We start from the raw sequence: 23,529 nt of genomic DNA, 5'->3' as shown, positions 1-23,529 counted from the left end.
ATAATGCAAGCATAGATGTTCACTTGTAAAGCTTTGGTTTCCAAAATGTTTTTTTTTTTTTTTTTTTCCATCGTGATTTCACTTTCTTTAGAGAAATATATTGCATTGATTATGTTGTTGTTGGGGTAATGACAATTTTCTTCCATGAGAATTCATAACAATGAACAAAACTTATAAATAATTTTCTCGAGATAGATTAGATTAAAATGAAATCTTGTTTTCGTAAATCACAATTAAAAAATAAAGCTATATTTATAATCTAGAAAAACCTTTTGGGAAAGGACATGACTCCTTGAATAGACACAATTTTTATGAACAAGCGCCTCTTTTGTTGAAAAAATGATTTAAAGTCTCGGAAGGTTCCAACATTTAGGCATAGTTTGGTACACATGATAGGATAAATGTGTGATATATAATATAAGGATAAGTTAAGGATAAATAAGATGTAGGATATTATATTTAATGTTTGGTATGATTTTAATAAGAGTGATTAAATTTATATATTAGATTGTAATGACAAAATTAACCTTATCATAATAAATTTTATAATTTCAAAGTTGTTGCTTGAGTTAATATTTTTTATCTGTTCATGTGCCGATAGTACTTTCATGATTTATTTAATTTTACTTAATTTTATATATTATATAATATGATAATTGAGACCTTGATTTTGTGAGTCAAGTCAAATATCAATTTTTAAGGTTAATCGAGTGATACTAATAATTTTATTGAGATTTATAAAAATTATTTATATAATTACCATAATATATAATATATAAAAATAAATAAAATATTTATTTGATTTTAATTTATACCTACTAGCATAGATTTATAAAAAATCATTTATAAAATTAAGGGTAATTAAGTCATTTGTAGTGCATTTTATCATTAAATTAAAATTATCACACCTTCTATTAGGGATATTTTATCCTTCTAAAAAATTATTTATCAAGGGCCCATGATATTATCATGAGCTTTTTAAAAATGTACCAAACATGGGATAAAGAGGATTATTTATCAATCCCTCTCTTATCCCATGTACCAAACTATGCCTTAGAGTACGAGAGTTTGTTATACGTTTTCCTATTTCTGTTATAAATTTGTCCTAAGGGTACATTCCAACAAATTAGGACTGTTTATATATATATATATATATATATATATATATATATATATATATAGAGCAATGATACCCTGCACACCTCTTCCCTGCACACCTGTGGGCGCCTGCCTACGTGGCACGCCCACAACCACACAAAATTTTTTGTTTTGTTTTTTTAAAAAAAGGCTGACCAATCATGCACCGCCACGTAGGCGGTGCTCATGATACCCTGCACACCTGGTGTGTAGGGTAACAAATTCGTGTATATATATATATATATGACCTAATTTGTTGATTAATCAGTAGTAAATTTGTCCTAAGGGTACATTTGAACAATGTTGTATAATAGGCCAAAATTTTGTTATTCGCAATTTTTTTCTATTAAAATTTTCTGCATTCGGTGCTTATAATGTAATATTTTAAAATGTCGACCAGAACTATCTTTGGGAAACCCAATAGTATCATGTCTATTTGGACCCCTTTCAACCAAAAAATCCCTAATATTTTTACCAAATTTCCTATCTCGTCAATTTTCGAAGGGAACAAATTCTATACTTAACAAAAAAATTAAGCATATTATTTTGTTTATTCTTAAAATAATGGAACAATACTAATTGGCAGAGTACATCTAATTTTTTAGAGAAATGAATTAAAGAATAGGTAAGAAAGAAATTGAGACTAGTCACTAGTTTTTTTTTTTTTTTTTTTATAAATGAATTGATTTTTTTTTAAACAAAAAAATTAAAGCAGTGATTAATCTTCATACTCTCGAATTCCAAAAATATTTTTTTTAACAAAAAAATCGAAAATTCTACAATACAAGATCACGTAAAAAAATAAGGCCCATTTTAATACTCAGTTATTCTCTAATGAAAAACAAAATTATAAATTAATTTTTTAATACTCGTAAATTATTGATGCAAGTCTTGAAGTTTGTTTTTTGTTTATTAGAAGCCCTTGTTTTGAACTTTGAAGGTGACAAGCTGCAATCGATAAGTTGGTGTTGTAATTTCGAAAATGTTAGAAAATTAAAATTAGTATTTGGGATATTAGTGTTAATGTTGTAAACATATATTGAGCTTTTAAACTATTTATTTATTATAATGGGATTTGACATTAACTTTGTAAAATTATATATTTTTAATATCTCTTATGCATTGTGATACCCTTGTCTTACATCTTAAAAATTAAAGATTTAAAATGAGTTTATAATGGGCTACAATAGACTTCTATAGTAACTTGGGTTAATCATTTTCGTAAAACGAGGACGAATACGAAATAGTTGCTATAGGGGTCCATTGTGCAGTCACGCAGTCGTGGACCCGGGCTCGGGGCGTGACAGAAGGGTATCAGAGCCGGTCACTGGCATGGAACACCGAGAAATAAGTGCTATGCGGCCACCTCTTAAACATGCGGGGCAAAGTGCTACATGACAGGAGTCACCTCTTGAACCTATAGGAGCCACCTCTTCTTGGCGCTGGTGGGTCGATTGGTCAGGATGCGACGAGGACGTCGCGTTCTGAAGGAGGGGTGATTGTGATACTCTTGTCCCACATCATAAAAATTAAAGATTTAAAATGAGTTTATAATGTGCTACAATGAACTTCTATAGTAACTTGGATTAATCATTTTCGTAAAGCGAGGACAAATACGAAATAGTTGTTATATGGACCCATTGTGCAGTCACGCAGTCGTAAGCCGACGTGACATGCATAACTTCTAAAATAAAAAATAAACTCTTCGATCATTTTTTTTTCCTTTCATAAAGCAAACATTATTTTTAAAAGATGGTGTTTGAATGAAAATTTCGCTTAAAAGCTATATTAGGAAACATTATTTCATAATAAATGAGAAATTGTAGCTTTTGATCCAAGTTCAACGAGAGAACGGAGTTTCGACTCCAGTATGGTTTCAAAATCATAAGTTGCATCATTGTTACTAACTATCACTTTATATAAAATGATAAAACATTTGGTTTTACAATTAAGATTAGAACCAATTAAATGATGTATTTGATTCCTCATTGCAGGTGGTGTGGGGATCCGGATGCTAATCATGTTCTTAATCATCATTGAGACAATTTATCAGTTATAATAAACAGGGTCTCATTTTTTTATACAAATATCAAATGCGGAACGTAATGGAAGTCATTCTAATATACATGTCAGTACTAAAGTACAAGTCTTGTACAACAACATCAAACTTAAACTAAGGTTCAACAATTAAATGTCAAGTGTTGAATCCTATCTACAAGCAAGCCGTAATCACGATCTCTCATCTCCTCGACCATGAACCTGTCTCACCTGTTGCTATGCACACATACAAACACGACAACAGCCGGATAAATTCGGTGAGAAATATATCCCAGTATAAATCAACGAACATGCAATCATATAATCAATATAAAAGCATAGAAAAGATATCAGTACTACGTATCAAAATCTGAAAACATAATCAATATAAAATCGTCACTCAGACTCGTGACTCCACGTCTCATACTAGACTCAATCCTAGTCTAGGGATCCCGGTTCCAGACGTTGGCATTCCTATATCAAACATCAGTAATAGAAAAAAATCCAATTCTATCCACTTCGATATAACCAAACATCCGGTGTCTTGACCTATCCGTCACAGACTTTGGCACTATCGCCAATTCACTATCTTGTGACAATGTGCAATGTGCCAGTGACGATTCCATCACTATCGGCACTGATGTCACAAGATCACTCGACTAATACCTGCTTTCTATACATTCATAGAACAAGCATATCAAATCAAATCAATGAACACAATAATAATAAGTATGTGATTTAGGGAAACTCGAGTATATCATACTCGAGTCGATCTCCCGATACCACATTGACTTATACCTTTGTCTTCTCGATCTGACGAAGTCGAAGTCGAAGTCAAATCTATCCATATCAAATCTGAAATTAAAATATTGAATAGACTGTGTCAATATACAACTCAATTCAAGACTTGCTCTGATCAATACTCAAATCAAGACATAATCTAATCAATGTCAACGATACAATGATACAATCTCAATCAAAAGAATCTGATTAATATCAATCTTATGATGTTTCGACGGCATAACAATACAATCTCAATAACCCCGTCAATTTCAATATCACAGATATAATAACACGGCCCATAATCAATATCAGTACAACCCATATCTTAACAATACCAGATCATAATCCCAAATATGAACAATCTCGCAATACCGGTAATACAATATCAGTATATACGAATCGACAACTCATCTTATCACATTCTGAATAATATCAATATACACAGCAATACAATATCAATCAGATATCAATTCCAACACCTCATAATCGATAACAACATAATTCTGATATCAAATCGGTATAATCACAATCAATTCAACTCTGAAAATTCATAATAATTTCATACGGTATCTGTTCTTCGATCCGGTTTCGATTATACAACGTCTGATATCGCAAGAACAACATATATGGATCATATCTGATTCTGACAGTATCATAATTTCAAATCATATCAAAACTTAATAAAAAGTTACGTCCAGTTGAAGCCTGCGTCGATAAGAACACAGTACTGAAGTCGGATTGAGAATCAGACGGAAGGATCAAAATCTAAAGGCGTAAGAATTTTTGGAAGATTTCTCGTGCTTATTTTCTTCGTTGCTTAATCAATTTTGAAGGATTACATAATTACAATCTTGAAGGACAAAAACTTCCGCCCGGGCGCAAGACCTTCGGCCCTCTTCTTTTATCATGAGGCGCTCGGGCGGACAAAAACTTCCGCCCGGACGCAGAACTTTCAGCCCAACTCTTCTCTTCTTCTTTTTAATTCTTATACTTTGTCCAATCTGATCTCGGAATGGCCTGGCTATAATTACATCAGTTCATAATCAATAAATCATATCATATTACAATAATCAAATTCTCAGGCATTACAGGTGGATTATCAAAAGACGATACTGAAAGTTCAAACGTGACGTTTAAACTGTTGTATAATTCAAATATTTAATTTACATCATTACTATTAATTAGTTTAATAAGTCTCTTGTGAGACAGTCTCACGAATCTTAATATGTGAGACGGGTCAACTCTACTGATATTCAAAATAAAAAGTAATACTCTTAGCATAAAAAGCTATATTTTTTCATGAATTGCTCAAAAAAGATATCTGTCTCACAAAATACGACCCGTGAGACCGTCCCACACAAATTTTTACCTAAGTAGTTATAATTTTTCAAAAAGTGGTAAATGTCATATGCTCACATGATTTCTTTGGAAGCGTTGGTTGAGATCAATAAATAAGTTGTCTATCTAAAGCATCTCACTTATATTTGAATATTAAGATAATAGTTTTCAAATTAAGATTTGGTAACTTTTTGAGGGGAAGTTGTAATTTTATTTATGTAAGTTGACATATTTTGAATTTTAGTAATACATATTGTCAAAGTTTGGTTTTCATACAATAACTTCGATTTTTTTTGCCTTTTTTCCTCAAAGCCACTCAATCCATTGAATATGATTTATTTGACACTGATTTACTCGTATGTGACACATGCAGCGAGAATTGAATCAATATTGCACAAATTAAAATACATCTCATTAAAAAACGACTTCCAATGATTCAAAATGAGAGGAATTTTTTATTACATTTCTCATTATTTTTGTTTATATATATTTAATGCGTGTAATAAGATTTATGCTTGTCATGTGATTCACATGAGAGAGTATCGATGTCAAATAAACAATATCTGGTGGATTTATTAGTTTCAGGTAAAAAAAGACCAAAACAAAAAATCTAAGTTATTTGATGAAAACCAAACATTAATAACTTAAAAGAATAAAACAAAAAAAATGTCAACTTACTGGACTAAAATTGCAATTTTCCTACTTTTTGTACCACTTTAGGCTGTATTCAACTAGCGACAGAATTAAAATGTCTTTTGTTAGGAATTTTCGTAAAGAGGACTTCACACAATTACTATAATCAATTTTAGTCTTCAGTTAAATTAATTTACCAAAATAGTCTTTTTATCATATCAAATTACATAGATACCCCTTATCATTTAAACTCTGTTCACCATCAATTTATTTATTTCAAACTCTTTATTTGTTTTTCGCAATTTCTCGAATAATCTTATGAATTCCATGCATTTGGATATATAGTGGTGATAATTTGAGCTAATTCTTTTGTCGAGTATCATTTTTATGCATTTTATTTTTTTGAAGGTTTGTTGTGCATACTCATTAACTGTTAGCATGAAATAAAGTATAGACTTAATTAAAATCATCAGATTTTTTTTTTATATTTGTGTAAACTCACATTGATATAATTATTACGTTTCATAACCATGGTGATTGTTGATTTTTTTTATATTATTTTAGATGAGCAACAATCGTAATTAAAATATTATAACCTTGGTAGTTTCGTATGCACTAATTCAGACTAACAGTTCATAATTTTATTAAAATATGTTTATTGATATCAGTAAGTAGTATTAAAAAAAATATTATAAATTAAATAAAACAGAACAAATGTTAAATCAACTCTTAAAAATAAATAATAGATAATTAAGCAAATAAATCACGAAAATGGAACATGTGTGTTCATAGAAAAAGGGTATTTTAGGATTTTTTTAATTAAATAAGACATAATGCAAAATGTGTTACAAAGAAGACCATTTTTAAAATTATGACTTTGAAATAGACTAGAATAATCAATTTCCCTTTGTTTTATTTTCATTTCACAAGGATCAATCAGCTTAAATATAACTTGATTACATCGCTTTGCAAAATAATATATAACTTAATTAAATCACTAATTTTCTGTCAAAAACATTTCTGCATATAATTCGAAGGATCAATCTCCTAATTTTGTTTAGGTTTTTGAAACATCATATAATATCATAATTCAAATATTAAAATTTGATTTTAGCACGATAAAGCAGTTTTTTTTAATTCTTATTTTCACAATTAGTCCGATATTGCTCAAGTTTACGATAAAATCTGTTAGATCCATTAGAAATACTAAGGGCATCTTCAACTCCAGCATCAAAATAGCGTGAAGATGTTGGGGTTTCCTCCATGAAGCTACACTATATTGCAAAATAGCGCAGCTCCATAGAGGAACCTCTACGCCAGATTTGGCGCTGAGAAGTTTTCTTTTTAAAAAATATTTTTTTTTGTTTTTTAATTATAAATATTTATATTCAAAATTATAAATATTATTTATATAATAATATGATATTATTATATCACTAAATTTTAAAATAAATATTTAATAAATAATAAGAAAAAAAGTAAATAAATCAAATAAAAAAGAATATTCCGAAATATTTTTTTTAGAGTAAGATTTAAATTAGATGAGTTGAAAATGAATATTGTATTTAGTGCAGAAACTGCATTAGTACATAAACTGTACTATTTTAAAATAAAGTTGCTTTAAAATAGATTTTGGGTTGGAGATGATCTAATGAACAGAGCACACGCGATGTCATATCGTACGTTTTTTTTTAATTAATTAAATTAGAGGTGTTTTTATGGTAATTTTGGATATTCATTTAAAAGTAGGGTTATAAAGATAAATTTAATTTGGTGTTTTTAATTAATAGTATAGATTTATCATAAATAAAGTATGGTCCACTAATAAGACCTAATGCCCACTGATAAATAAAAATTGGAGCAACACTCGAGAGTACTGTAAACTTATTAGTCATTAATTAATTTATTTATGCAATCGCACACACCAAAAATAATTCGATGCGCATCTAATTTAATTAATTATGTTAGAATATTAAACATTCTTGAATATTAAAAATTTAATGTATTAGCATTAATTAGAAGATTCATGTTATCTCCACTCCATTTTATATTATACACACATTAAAAATAAATTAACATAATTCGAAGTGTGAACCATATTATAAATTTATTACATTGTCGTGACAGCACCAAAGAGATTAAATTAGTTATATTTATTTGATTCTCACCTATTTTATATTTATATGCTATACATAATCATCCGTGATATTATACACATTTCATTTAATTTTCTAGAAAAATGTATAGATGCTAAAAATATGTGAAAATCGTATTTTTGGTCGTTTTTATTTATATCTTTGCGATTTTGATCACATGTATCATCAAATTGAATTCTTAACCTGTCATCTTTGTTTTTTTTGGGAGATTTTAGTCCTTCTGATGTGGCACTAGTGTGATACAAACGCGCATAGTATCGTCACATCAATACTCAAGATAAAAATGACAAATTATTAAAAATCGAAATATACATATTAAATCGCAAACAAACAAACATTTTGAACCGAAAATACAATTTCCTTGCATTCGATAAATGATGTAATGGTTTTAGGTTCCACCAAAAAGTAAATTTGTACATGCATAAGTTTTGATGAACCAATCGGCTTGTAAAGGTCCCATTAGTGATATATAATAAAAAGAAAAATGCAACTGATGGCAACAGAAAAGAAGAACACCTAACTGACCTACCAAAATATTTTGGTTGCCCGTACTATCCTCCAAATTTAGCAATTAATTTATGAATATTTAATAACATCAGATATATATATATATATATATATATATATATATATATATATATATATATATATATATATATATATATATATATATATATATATATAGCAATATTATCACTTCCTTTAAATATATTACATAAAATGCGTGTAGTGGTAATGGTATATTATATATATATATATATATATATATACATGCATGTGTGTAATTTATGTAGATGCTCGACCTGCAATCAAACTAGCTAGCCTGCAAAAGAGAGGCAGGAGAAGAACATCGAGCAGTTCTTGTCATAGGCTAACTCGAACCATTCACTCAACCAAATAAACACTTCTTTTTCTCCTTCATAGCTTTGCGAATTCCAGAAAGATGGTCAAAGAAAGTGCGGCAAGCGGAGGATTGGAATGGAGAATTAACATGCAGGATGGATCATCGAAGGTTCTAGTACCCGAACGCGTGCCACGAACCAGAGTTTGTGGAGCATTACAAGGATTTTTTATGGGATTTTTGTTCAACTTATGGGGATTCATTCTAAAGGCTTGGAACATAGGATTGAACGACCCTAAGAAGTTCATTCATTGCATTAAAGTAGGGCTGGCTCTTTGTTTGGTGTCAGTTTTTTACTACATGAGGCCATTGTATCGTGGAGTTGGAGGAAATGCCATGTGGGCTGTTATGACTGTGGTGGTTGTGTTCGAATACAACGTCGGTACGCTAGTCGTAAAAATCGAAAGGATATTGTTTATTAGTTGTAATATTTATGAGTGATCACATTATTATATATTAATGCAGGTGCAACATTATGCAAATGTGTGAATAGAGCAATTGGAACTTGCTTGGCAGGAGCACTAGGAGTTGGCGTTCATTGGATAGCTAGTCAGTCGGGACATAGATTTGAACCCATAATCCTCCAACTCTCAGTTTTCCTCTTAGGTACATCTTTTACAAACATGCATATCGAAATAAATTTGTTATGAGGAATTAATTACCATGGATGCTCATTTTTCTTGCAGCTGCTGCAGCAACTTTCTCTAGATTCATTCCGTCGGTCAAAGCACGTTTCGACTATGGGGCCATGATCTTTATCCTCACCTTTAGCCTAGTCTCGGTTTCAGGCTATCGTGTGGAGAAACTGTTCGAGCTGGCTCACCACAGATTATCCACCATTATGATAGGGACCTCCATCTGCATCATCACAACCATGCTTTTTTTCCCCGTGTGGGCCGGAAGTGAGCTTCACAACCTTATCAGAAACAACATGGAGAAGCTTGCTGATTCCTTGGATGGTAAAACAAAACAACAATATTCACGACCAGAACATGAAAATCATATTACATGTAGGGAGAGTTAATTGATGGACTGATTTCTTCCATTAAAAAACACAGGATGTCTAGTGGACTATTTCGGCAACGATGCGAATGCTGATAATACCAAGAACGAAGCTCCCAAAAAGATTTTGCTAGGCTCCAAATGCGTGCTTGGTTCTAAGGCTACCGAAGAATCCTTGGTGTGTCTCCTTATTTTCTGTTTCCTGAGAACCTGCATGATAATGCACATTTAAAGTTAATGCCCATGCATTTTGCTGAACCATGTTACTGCTTTTCTCAGGCTAATTTTGCCAGATGGGAGCCTGCGCATGGAGGCTTCAGTTTTGGACATCCATGGAAAGAGTACCTGAAGGTTGGAGCTTCACTGAGAAGCTGTGCTTACTGCATTGAAGCCCTTAATGGTAGCATCAATTCAGATGCCAAGGTACCATAAATGGATCCTGCAGGTTCTGTTACATTATCTTTCACCAATTATAACTAAGCATCCATGCTTTTTTCCGAAATTTTCAGGCTCCGGATGTCCTCAAAGCTCATTTCAGCAAGTTCTGCTTAAGATTAAGCTCTAGTTCCGCATTAGTAATAAAAGAACTATCCACGGTTATCAATACAATGAAAAAATCAACAAAGATCTCTCTAATAGTTCAAGAAATGAACAACGCCGTTGAAGAACTTCAAAATGCCTTGAAATCTTTCTCTGAACAATCGACTGCATCATTAACTGTACCGAAACTCGAAGAGTCTGATAATGGCGCAGGAGATACGATTGCAAGTCCTGCCCTTGTACAAATTGTACCATTAGTCACGGTATCATCCTTACTCATGGAGATTGCAGCAAGAACGGAAAAGATTGCCGAGGCAGTAAATTCACTGGCCAACAAGGCGGAGTTCAAAGTTGAAAGCGATGAAATCATGAAAAATCAATGCAACTCCAGAACCCAAAAGTTTTAACAAGATAGTGGAATAAAAATATGATGATTATATTACAATAAATTCCCTTCAGAATGGTATGGTTATCTAACATAACTGAAGTATTCTGTGATATTTTTGTGTGTTTTTGTTGAAAAATCGTTTTTCTCGTATCCAATATATAGAGGAAGTTTTAAAAATTTTATTTGATATTCAAATGACGTTTTTGGATACTCGTATAGTTTGAATAAAATAAACATTCATAAGGCGTTTATAAATATACCTTGAATAAATAAATAACTTGGCACCAACTATCCCGATATTGACGGTGATAGTTATTGTAGTATTTCCTACTAACGATATTCTTGAATCTTTTCTTCTGTCTCCAATCAACTCTTCGACTGGACTATTTGTTCCACCTCTAAATTGCACTAGAAAATTTAAAGTTGATATCAAAAATAAGTTGATGGCTCAAACCTTAAATTTTCTTTAAAGTGGCCGAAAATATTGAGAGGCTAGGGTTTAATTTGTTCCCTTTTAAAATTGAGTCATTAACCTTTAATTATAGGTTTAGGACTAAATGATTAAATAAAATACTACTAGGGTTATTAATTAATTTGACTAGTCCAATTAGTTTAATTAATCAATATTTCAAAGTCCATTAAGAACTTTAATTAATTAGCATGTTGGACGTGTACTCCTACAAACTCATTATACATGTTCTCATTATATTTAATTTATTATCTTATAAACTCAACCTTTGATTTTAATATTTTAAACTCTCAATTTTTCATAAATTTAACTCTTTGCATTTATTCTCTCCAAATTTTAATTATCATAAATTCAATTCCTTGAATTTACTATATCATAATTTTAATAAATTCAAATATTTGAATTTAATGTCTCAGCGGGAACAAAATATTCAATGCTTGTGTTACCCTAAATGTTTCAATGATTCAGCTAGCCGTGAGTTCACAATTCTTTGTGATTCAGGAAATTTTACTTTATTCGGGTTTACACTAATTTGTCTAATTCTATATACCAACATTTGATCACAAGAAAGTCAGAAATCATTTCTAATTAAACCCATTTAATCATGGTAAGAACGTATAGTAGCATTGCCTCATAATTCTATAAGTATCACTGATAGTGCCTGCAAGAACCAATCGGTTATGACTAAGTACAGTATGGTCACTTCATCTTATATATCGCAGTCGAATCTGCAACCATTGGTTTGTCGAGGGTTGTATATTAGATTCGACAGCTATGCGATACATTCATGAAATATTCATTGTGTCATTCCATGCACAGTTAGAGAACTCTTGTCCCTAATGTACATTCTATACTCTGCCAGAGATTTCATGCACTACTATTTCGTTAGATCGCATAGGATATCCATAGATCACCGAGCGGTGAATTCCCGACTACAATGCACCAGCTCCTACACATGTCGCAATTGCACCCAACCTCGCCACCTCGTGACTCTCGTGGAGTCGATAAACGAGTCAGAGCACAATCCTAGTATGTAGAGTCTTGGAGTTGTCTCGGATCATAAGGACTAATTATGTACAATCATAACCAAATATTTTTCCTCTCGATGAACGATAACCACTTGGAAAGTCTGAGAGAGGATACAATCATATATGATTATCTATCTGCATTATTGGACATCTACATGCCCTTACCATAAAACACGATACACAACATATCACAGATGTTAGTCTCAGGCTCAAGCTGTCTTTATCCTTGTTTTCAGGTGGCCGAATCGACCAACAACGAATTTAAAATATACAGTGCTTACAAATGAGTTTAAAGATCGAAATACGATTTATTTGTATTAAAGTATAATCAAAGTCTTTAACCATGTTGATTGCATGTGTATACATATAAAGTAAAACGAAACTATGAAATATAAATTATATTAAAATAAATATAAATTATATTAAAATAAAGATAATTTATCACAACTGAGTCAATAAATTTCTTAGTCAATCGTTGGCTTACATGACATCTAGTCTAACAGTTTTACGAGCTAACTTATACAACGTACACTAAACTAAATCAGCGTTTGATTACCAGATTACAAAATTTGAACAAATCCATGAGCAAGTTTCTAAACCAAAGCAACATGGAAGACTTGTATAATGAAAAGAACAGCAAATAAAAGCTGCAAGATAAGCAAAGGCACCAACTTTGTTGAATGCTTTTAGCATGATTTCACTTCATTCAATATTACATCTTTTGTTTGGTATGATTAATTATATACCATTATATACGATGAGTGTTGAATAATCCTCGTATCAACCACACTAAATTCGCTCAAAAACATATCAACCAGGAGATTATCAAAATATAAAAGTATTTGAATCTTTACATATATTTTTTTCCTAAAATTCAAGTTCCATATAGTCCATTTATTCAGCTTCTCGGGCCCATCCAATCAGGAATAGACATACATAACCATATTATAAAATTAAAAAGAACCAAGATAATATAAAGCCAGAAATAACAGATTCAGCCATTCCTAAGCTATTTTATGATCTATCTAAACTATGTAATATTTAATTTGACTAGGGTATTTGTAATTCTTCATTTTCAGTGAAAAATAAATTTTTTTTTAAAAAAAGCGAATTTTTTCCAGTAAGTCTTCATTTTTGGCTAAAAAAAAAAATTATTTTTTAGATATTGCAAAAACTCTCTTACATCAATATAAAGAAAATAATTTTTTTTGTCCACTCACTTGTCCGATTATATGTTTTAATCCACTAAATTTTCAATTTTTTTTAATTTTTAATTATTTTGGTTTAATTGCTGACATGACAAAAGAAACTACTGATTTATACAATGTCACGTTAGAATTTTTCGATACCATGTTAGCATTTTTCAATGTAAAAAACAATGAAAAAACTGTCAAAAAATACAAATATTTACTAGGACACATATGTTCTTCATTTGCGATGGACAATTAATAATTTATTGTGTATTTGGGAGATAGATTTTGGTACTAACATAGCACAAAAAAATTATTCATTCCATACATATTTGATTGAGTTAAAATATAGGCATCATCAATAATTAGTTTTAAAAAACCCGGACAAATTCATTTGTTCTCATTAATATGTACTGCATTTTTCATTGAATATATTACCTTTTTTTTCCCCAAAAAGACTGATCTGAAAATTAAGATTCGACCTTCCATTTCATTACCAAAAACAAAACAAAACAATTTTTTTTATCTCATCCTAAAAACAAATTTATAATAAGATGATCAAATAATGTGTTAACTTTGTTTTCCCGAACAAGACCAAACATAAAATCGAACTTTTGGAGAGTAATACCCATTGAAGTCCCCCTAATATTGAATATGACAGCTGATGCAATGTGAAAATGAAAGCACTAGTCTAGTCTTCCCTCCAAGTGTGATTGCATTTCTTGCAGTTGTAAAATAAGGTCATTGGTTCATCAGCTGACCTGGTTTGCACTTGGGTGAAATAAGCTTCCTTGTGATTGCATTCTGGGCAGGCAACCGCTGCACAATGAACAAATGTAAACAAAATCATTCACAAGATCAATCAAAAGTAGCAGCAGAAATGCGTCAAAAAATTAAAATAAAATAGCAGCAGAAGTCGAATGTGTTGCATTTTCATCGAATGTGTTGCATTTTTACCCTATAAAGCGCAAGGCCCTGATCTAGGAAGGTGGTTAATGTCCTAGATGGAAAATCACACACAAAAAACATAGAGATAGCAAAACCGAAAGGAATAGAGACCTGAGGTGGTGTTGAAACTCTTGTTATCGTCTTTGGAGAAAATGGGATCGATTGGCCTCTTAGCCAAGCGAAGGTGTCTCTTTATCTTAACCTGTTAAACAGAAATCCGCGCATGTACCCATTAATACAAAAGAAAAGAACAGGAAAGTACATTACAGATGGCCAAGCAAATTACCTTGTTCTCTATTTGACATATATAAGGACATGTTGGGCAGAAGAATCTGGCTGGCCGTTCCATGTGAGGCAACTCATAAAGCAGCATATTCGCACATGTTGGGCAGAACTCCATCGGTTCAATATTCAGACTACTGCTGATGTTGTAACTTTTTGTCAAAATATAATTATATTCTTGTAGAGTTGAAAGAGATAAAGCCTTCTAACATAGAAAAGCACGGAACCATGTCCTTCAACCCTTAACCATAAAGAATCAGATCTAGATGATGCATGGACATTTGTCCACAATTTCAATTCTTGACCCTCTTGGAGAACTAAAGAGTTTAATTACTTCTCCCTTAAGATAACCAACACTCTGAACTAAACAAATTCTTTGCATCAAACTCAGGCAAATAAATCGATCCTCTACAAAGTTTTTCAGATTCAGGTAATATTCGGGCATTGATATATCTCTTGAATTTTTAAACAAGAATCCTATAACAAATAGATTATCTAGGGTGTTGGATAATCCAAGCAGCACGACAAGGTTAGAGTACTAACGGTATCTTTTAAACTTCTGATACTAAACCTAGAACTTGCACCAGAATCCCAATTGTAATGTTCGACATTTCAGCCCATTTTCCATTCGGTAGGACGATTGATCAAATAGACACGGCCAAATACAAGCCATGGGAATCTTTCCCTCAATTCTTTTCAAAAACACATCAATTAATCCTCAAGTTGAGTATAAAACTTCCCCCGATTACCGAAATTATCCAAAAAATCAGTCTCATCATTCAAACCCAATGCAATAATCGTAACAGAAAAACATAATAAATTTCATATATAATCGAAAAAAAGTCGCCAGAAAAATTCATGCATGCACAAACACAAATTTAATCCGAACATGTACCACCGAATTCAGATCCGATTCCGGACACGGCACGCAACCCAGAAAACCTTGGAACTTTTTTACAATATTATGTATGGATCCGTGCTTGCGAACGAGAAGAGTTGCGAGAGATGAATGGATGTAGATGAATTAGGTTTGGGACAGGTTTGAGTTTCAAAAGGGTTCCACGTATCAACTTCCATGTCCAAAATACTTGACAAGATTTAAGGTGTTCCACATGCGATTGAACAGGTGCGTGAGAAATTACTTGACCTATTCATCCTGAGTTCAAAATTAATTAATTTTTTTTATGCAGTGGATGGATGATTTACCTAAACCTAGCCTAATAACTAAACATCTCACGCAACTGGTGGAATTTGAACTCATGACCACCGAGGTTTTGACAATCAATTTGAGGCCAGGAAACTTGAGCAAAATGCTATTAACTGCTACAAATTTCAAATGGAAAAATGTCTAACGACTCATAGAATTCTGATATCATGTTCAAAAATCAAAACATTAAGAAACTGAGATCCTAAATGATCGAATACACTCTTCAAGTAAGTGTCGACTCCATAAATTTAGACAACAACAAAAAATACAGAGAAGAAAAAGGGTAGATGGATTATAGGCACTATTAGCCATCTAACAGACCAATAATGCCTAAATATATTTAAAAAATAACAAAAATATATGTAATCAATCTGTAATTCCATGATCGCATCATCGTAACAGGTATAAAAACCAGCATCAGAACTTTTCTAGTATATTTTGAAAGAACTCTTCTTCAATTTTAAAAAGTGGGAAAGCATATGCGAGCCCCAGCAAAAAAAATTTGACTGTCTCAGAATAATAACAAGCTATACACGAAAAGTAACAGATTAACCTAAATTTAAGCGGAAAAAACAAAGCTTGAGCACGAGATTTTGCTTACTTATTCATTAAAAACAAAGAGGTACGTTTTATTAAAAATCATACAAGAACACTAGTTATTAAATCTGATTCCTCAGGGCAGGATCGTTTCCTATATAGCGAAAATCTCGTCATAATAATTATCAACTCACAAGACTAGCAAGTAATTTAGTAAATAATTATGAAACCAGTCGATACAGCACAGACAAGTTTAAGATTAAAATTTAAATAGACATGAACCTATATTGTGAACCATGTAAATCTTAAAAACAAGCATAAGGAAAAATAAATTTGCATTATGGTAATAGGAAGAACTCATTTAAACCATAAACAAATACCCGAGCATTAACCAAACGACACTCAAACAGCTCCAATAGAATTCATAAATAGGAAGTCGCGAAACAACACCCGTTCCTTTCTTTCTTTTTTTGGATAGAAAACAACGACGGATCGAACGTTTAGCATAATTGGGTCTTAGGAGGTCATGGCAATCTTGTCAAAATTAAGATTAACACCTTTACATAATTCAGTCCAAAGGTAAAAACCAATACTTTATCCATCGCTCCACTAAAGAAGACAAAAAGCACACATAGTACCTTTACTATTGGTAGGGAAATGGGTGGCAGGGCGGTGGCAACGGTGGCGGCGGTGGAGGAAGAGGAGGAGAACCGGGTAAGCAAAGAGAATATCGCTATCTGATTTTATTTTAATAATATATAAAAGCCCCATCCGTCTGGTATTCGAATTTTGAGTAGGTCTCTTGCGACACAGGTCCAACGAATCTTTATCTATCATACGAGTCAATCCTGTGAGTCATACGAGGACAGGGGCTTCCTTTCCTGCAGCTAATCGACCCGAGCATTCATGAATCTTTGAGAGGACCTAACTACCCAGCCTAGTGAGGCCTCGCCGTAACATTACCCGGCTCCTACTACTTTCCCTTATTCTTATTATCTATCGTCTCTAAAGTTTTTGATAGCGCACTCTGGCTTGAAAGCCTCCGTTTGCTGAATTCCTCGTCACTAGCCATATTCACAATAAAAAGTAATACTCTTAGAATAAAAAATAATATTTTTTTATGGATGACCAAATAAGATATTTGTCTCACAAAATACAATCTGTGAGACCGTCTCACCCAAATTTTTGCATCGAATTTTTGGTTGAGTTCTCTGTTTTTAAAAAAAAAATAATTTTTTTTAGGGTTTTGTAATTTGCATAAAAAAATATAAAGAAAAGCATATGTGAAGACAATATTGATTTAAAACATATTGTTTATGAAAAAATTAATAATAAATTATTTGGAAAAAATTATAATTTAAATTAATTGAAACATGAGGTGTATAATTGGTCCTAAGAATTAATGAGGTGTATAACAGTTGATGAAAGGTGAATTGAGAGAGTGGCGAAAAAGGGTTTGTAAATTAAGCAAATTTACGTGTTGAGAAGTGTAGAGGTAGTTTTATATTCCAAAAAAAAAGGTGAGGTTATACTTTTAAAATTCAATTGGTTCGTGGATGGTTTAATTTTAACTGTACAATTATAGAGTGTCGCTTGTGAGAGATTTTCACATATCTTAATTCGTGAAACGGATCAACTCTGTTCATATTTACAATAAAAAGTAACACTTGAATGAACCGAATAGAATATTTGTTTCAAAAAATTAACTCGTAAAACTGTCTCACATGAGTTTCGTGATAATTATATTTGTACCCCTACATAATTAATTATATATTTGATGTCATGAACTTATTGTTAATCTTCATACAATACAAAAAAATCACGGGGCTAGCGACGATCAAAACCGTTGCTAAAACCGTGAGGCGACGGTTGAAGCGACGGTTTAGTCGTCCGTAACCGGAGTTAGCGTCGCCTTCATATAGCGACGGTTTCTCAAGTTGTAACCACATAGCGACGATTTCATCGAAGAACACTGTCGCTATTTCGCGACGGTATAGACAAATCGTCGCTCAATTAAGCGACGGTGAAAAGGAGACCGTCGTTCGCTTAAAGCGACGGTTTTATATACAGCGTCGCTTCATATAGCGACGGTTTTAAATACACCGTCGCTATATGTAGCAACAGTTTTTCACAAAACCGTTAACATAGCGACAGTTTTTCACAAAACCGTCATTATATTTGGCGACGGTTTTTAAAAGCCGTCGCTACATATAGCGACGGGTTTTTAAATACCGTCGCTATCTTCAGCAACGGTTTTTTAAAAATTGTCGCTACATTAAGCGAAGATATTTAAATAAACCGTAGCTTCGTGTTTTCAATCTTATCCAAAAAAAACTCATTCATGATTTACAAAATTAATAATCTACTATGTTAAAATTCATAAATAAAATACTACAATATAATTCATAAATAAAGTAGGACACAAAAATTAAATATTACAATTTCTATAAAGAAAATGCTTTAAAAACCAGACGTGCGCGAAGATATGTAGATCTACGTAACACTGGAAGATTGTGCCGACCATCAAATCTACGAAATTAATACAAAAAAAAAGTTAGTACAAAACAAAAAAAAACGAAACTGCGAAAAAATTGATAGGGTTTCGCTACTACCAGAGAAGAAATGCGAAAATCGCGTGAAGAACAATTGGGATTTTTTTTTAATTGGATGTATAAATAGAAACATAGCGACGGGTTTATTCTAAACCGTCGCCATTAGCTACAGTTTTGAGTTAACCGGTCGCCAATAGCGAAAGTTTCTAAAAACCGTCGCCGATTGAGAACGGTGACAAATGGAATATAACCGTCGCTATTACCGACGGTGTTAAAACCGTCGTTAGTAGTGACGGTTTCAATAACCGTCGCGAATAACGACAGTTATATAAAACCATCGCCGAAGAATCGCGTCTCTAGTATAGCGACGGTATTTTATAAACCGTCGCTAATCTAGCGACAGAATATCACAAACCGTCGCTACTGTGGCTTCTTCGATTTCTCCATCAAGAGAAATTTACCGGATTTTATTCTTGTAACTTTTGCGCCCGAAGGCTACTAAGGAGAGGTAGGGGGCCCTGGTTGTGATTTCTTCCTTGGGCAGGCCTCTAGCATATTTTTTTTACAAGCAGGGTCTCCTGTCGCTATTGTAGTGACTGTGTAGCATAGACCATCGCTAATCTAACCATTTTTATGACGTCATGTAAATAATAATTTGTTATTAAAGTCATGAATTATAAATACCAATAATTAACTAATTTTTTTTACTATCAATATCTCAAAATTAGAACGAAATCTCAGTAATAACTAGCCGTCGAGGCACACGCTCTGCGTGTGTGTTTGAATATATTGAGTTAGTATATTAAACATTACTGATATTACAAAATCATGACACCAGAACATTTTGCTCCTTGCATCCTCATTCATCGATCGTCGTCTTGTACACTGTGCCAATCTCCAATGTATTTGATGATCTGTTAAACAATATATGCATGTTGTAAGTGTGTTGTGCATCCAACAGTAACAAACTCTTTTCCCTAGAACCCACAAACAAATTAAAAAAAATTATCTCAATCGAAAGCTCTTTTCACTAAACTTGATTATTGAATTAGATGAGCAAGAAACTATGGTTTTGATTATTGAAGTAGATGAACAAGAAACTATGGTTTACACAACTTTAATATTTTTTTAATTAAAAAATGTGAAATAAATAATTTTTGTTACACTAACTTGGTGTCTTTTGGTAGTTTACTAATAATATATTTTTATATTCAGAATTGGATTATAAAATGTACAACAAGAAACAAAAAACTTTTAATTCTTGGTTCAATACGACAATGATTTTATTACAACTGTCGCTAATACGACGACGATTTATCAAAAATTGTCGCTACAATATCGACGGTTTATCATAAAACCGTCGCCAACCCACCCGCTTTTTTGTAGTGATACTTTTCTCCATATTTTCTCGTTTTTCTGGCTTATCCTTATTTTATCTCAAAGTTTGCGTGTTTTTTTAAACAATATATTTTACTCAAATAATTAAAGCATGTGAGCATATGAAAACCACGTACAATGATTGTTAGATGTTAGGGCATACTGGAATGGGAAGTAGAATTATGTGAGAATGGGAAGTTAGAATTCATTCCCATCAAATTCTACTCCCATCAAATTCTACTCATGCTTGGCATCGATCATTCAAATGAGAATGATTACTCTTATATTCATGTGAACATTCCTTCCATCCCAATTGGATGAGAATGTTAGTTTATACTCGTTGAAAATTTAGAGTTCAGTTCCAGCAAGTGATAGTAGTCCGAATACAGACCACAGATTTATTCTAGGCCTGAAATAACAAAGGGACCTTTAGAAGGGAGCCGGGAGGTTGTCACAGTGTAACCCTTCCGACGCTCAAGTCAGAGACTAAGAATATAATGAGAGAACAGCTAAGAGTGCTGCTAAAAATCAATATAGTCAATCTTGAATTAGATACTCAAACCTAGTATTTAAAAGAGAATATATGGGTCTGTAATCGGCCTTCCATCTGGGCTAGGGATGGGCCGAGGGTTTGGGTCGGATCTTGAGGGGCCCATTTATGAGGTATCATCAGTCTCCCCCTCCCAAGTCGAACTGAATCGTAAGTTCGAAATTCGATTAGTTGTGTTGTCATCGGTTTACAACATGTGAGTTGTGTGTTTTCCCCTGTTTCTCATTAGTCTTTAAAAATTCGAAAGCAAATTAACTCATCTTTCCACTCTGAAGAGCCATATCTGTGCGGGGCCACTTTATCCTTATTTCCCCAACACAGTATTTCCTTTGCATCCCAGTCACCAACTCCCCCCCGCCTACGCATCACCTGCGCGCTAGCCCTAGCACAGCCACACCCACCAGCTTCACACGCTCGCCCATAGCCACGCTCTTGCATACCCTCGCCCGTCCTCGCACCGCAGCCCTCCTCAACCGCCCGCCCTCGCTGGCCCTCACCCTCGCCAACACAAGCCCTGCCCTCGCCTCCTCGCTCAGCACAACCTTGCGTGATATTCGCCCCTGCTATTACCTCTCCTCGTCGATGCCTGCTCTCGATCGCTCGCCTCGCTTCCTTACCTTCGCCTCGCTTCGCCCACACCGTTTGCCCATGTCCAACCTATTGCTGCCGACTCTTGCCCATCACCACCCTCATCACCTCGCCCTCCCACCCTGCACACATCACCTGTCGCCCCTACTTTTTCCTCATCGCTCGCATCACGCAGCATCGCCTAGCCTCTCTGCCCATACCTTCGCGCTTCGCCCCCTCCTCGCATCGCCCCCTCCTCGCATCGCCCTTTGAATTGCCCCACCTCCTGCGCAGTGCCCTCACCTTTCTTTCCTCCTCGCCTCGCCCCGTCCCTGCTTCTCGCCCTCACGCCCTCGCCCCTTTGCACGCCTCTCCCTTCTTCCTTGCCACTTGCCTGTCTCGCACAGCCAAGCCCTTACTTCCCTCGCACAGCCTCGCCCCTTGCCTCCCTCGCCTAGCGCTTTCTTGCATGCGCACCTCTCGCCCTTGCCACATCCTTGCCCTACTTCCTCGCACAGCCTCGCTTGTCGCTACTCCTTGCCCCTTGCCTCTCTCGCCTAGCACTTTCCTGCCCGCGCACCCATCTCCCTCGCCACTTCCTCGCCCAGCAGCTGCTCGTCACGCCTCACTAAGTGCTCGCCTAGCACGCTCTCGCCCAACACGCTTAATGAATTGGCTCAATTGTTCTAGGGTCAAGTACCCCAAATTCTCATCAGGACGAAGTTGTTCGGCCCTCATCTCAGGACGAGGTTGTTCACGTCCTGTCTCCTCAAGAAGAGGTTGTTTGGGTCTCATATGAGGACACGACGACACTGAATTAGTCATTTTGCTCTCTCTCCAGCCTACCATCTCTACGTTTTAGTTCAACATTCCCACAAACGGCGCCAAGTGCTACTAACTGAAAATTTAGAGTTTGGTTCTGGAAAATGATAGCAATCCAAATGTAGACCTCGAATTTACTCTAGACCTGAAATCACGAAGAGGACCGTTAGAAAGGAGGCGGGAGGGTGTCGTGGCGTAATCCCTCCGACGCTCAAGTTAGAGACTGAGAATATAATGAGAGAGCAGTTAAGGGTGCTGCTAAAAATCAATGTAGTCAATCCTGAATTAGACACTCAAATCTGATATTTATAGAAAAATATCCGATCATGTCATGGGACTTCCAGTTTAGGGCTAGGGATGGGCCGTGGGTTTGGGTCTGAAATTACGGGGCCCGTTTATGGTGTATCAGTATCCCAATTTTTCATTTTTATAATTTTACAAAGAGTATGTCTTCTTTTGAGATGATTTTATGGATCTAAATATGTGATATTGGTTGATCTGGTACATATTTGAAGTGAAAATTAATTCTTTTGAAATAAAATTAATAATTTTTCATGGATCCAAAAGATTGACGAGCGAGATGGTCTCACATAAGTTTTTGTGTTTTACAAAAATCTGTCATATATTTAGTTTAATTTAATTTAACTAATCTAAACCAATATTTTAGTTATTATAATTATTTGTATTATTATTATTATTATTATTATTACTATTATTATTATTATTATTATTATTATTATTATTATTACAAATAATAATAATAATAATAATAATAATAATAATAATAATAATAATAATAATAATAACTCGAGTAGACATTATTTTGAATTTTTAGTTAAAAATATATTTTTATTGAAATATTTTTATTTAAATTTTTTTTGTTTCTTACGATATCAACCATTGGAATTGAATCAACATATAATTTCATTCTTTTGTTTATTTTATTGTAAATTTGATTTTATTTCTACTTTATTTTATTATAATGTAACAATCGTATCCTTAGTATATAATAGACATACGGGTGATATCTTAATTAAAAAAACATATTTAGGGATCTTCTTATTTTAAAATTTTTTATAATTGTA

The 23,529-nt window shown here is 33.4% G+C and overlaps 2 protein-coding genes across 10 annotated transcripts; one reads left to right on the top strand and one right to left on the bottom strand.

Moving 5' to 3' along the window:
• Positions 1–8,894: 8,894 nt before the first annotated feature.
• LOC140814806 (aluminum-activated malate transporter 10-like) lies at positions 8,895–11,024 on the top strand. The gene is made up of 6 exons (XM_073173903.1): positions 8,895–9,367; positions 9,451–9,591; positions 9,672–9,944; positions 10,044–10,165; positions 10,267–10,410; positions 10,497–11,024. Exons 1-6 carry the CDS (start codon positions 9,028–9,030, stop codon positions 10,932–10,934), a joined length of 1,458 nt encoding a protein of 485 aa, XP_073030004.1. The 5' UTR covers positions 8,895–9,027; the 3' UTR covers positions 10,935–11,024.
• Positions 11,025–14,163: 3,139 nt separating this feature from the next.
• On the bottom strand, positions 14,164–19,276 carry LOC140814720 (uncharacterized). Of its 9 annotated transcripts, none has more exons than XM_073173792.1 (5): positions 19,189–19,276; positions 19,045–19,105; positions 14,837–14,972; positions 14,662–14,752; positions 14,164–14,421 (listed from the first exon to the last, which is right to left on the bottom strand). In XM_073173792.1, the coding sequence occupies exons 1-5, from the start codon at positions 19,259–19,261 to the stop codon at positions 14,294–14,296; spliced, it is 489 nt and encodes a 162-aa protein (XP_073029893.1). In that variant the 5' UTR covers positions 19,262–19,276; the 3' UTR covers positions 14,164–14,293. The 9 variants fall into 9 exon arrangements, with proteins under 9 accessions (XP_073029893.1, XP_073029894.1, XP_073029900.1 ...); XM_073173799.1 differs by lacking the exons at positions 19,045–19,105; positions 19,189–19,276 and adding exons at positions 16,685–16,730; positions 17,215–17,363 and having other exon boundaries at positions 14,170–14,421; XM_073173800.1 differs by lacking the exons at positions 19,045–19,105; positions 19,189–19,276 and adding exons at positions 16,685–16,730; positions 17,215–17,363 and having other exon boundaries at positions 14,170–14,421; positions 14,837–14,969.
• Positions 19,277–23,529: the final 4,253 nt, after the last annotated feature.

This window comes from Primulina eburnea, chromosome 15 (genome assembly GCF_022965805.1).
Source record: "Primulina eburnea isolate SZY01 chromosome 15, ASM2296580v1, whole genome shotgun sequence".
NCBI classification, from domain to species: domain Eukaryota; kingdom Viridiplantae; phylum Streptophyta; class Magnoliopsida; order Lamiales; family Gesneriaceae; genus Primulina; species Primulina eburnea.
The sequence above is the reverse complement of the archived record's forward strand: the minus strand, read 5'-3'. Positions and strand labels throughout refer to the sequence as shown.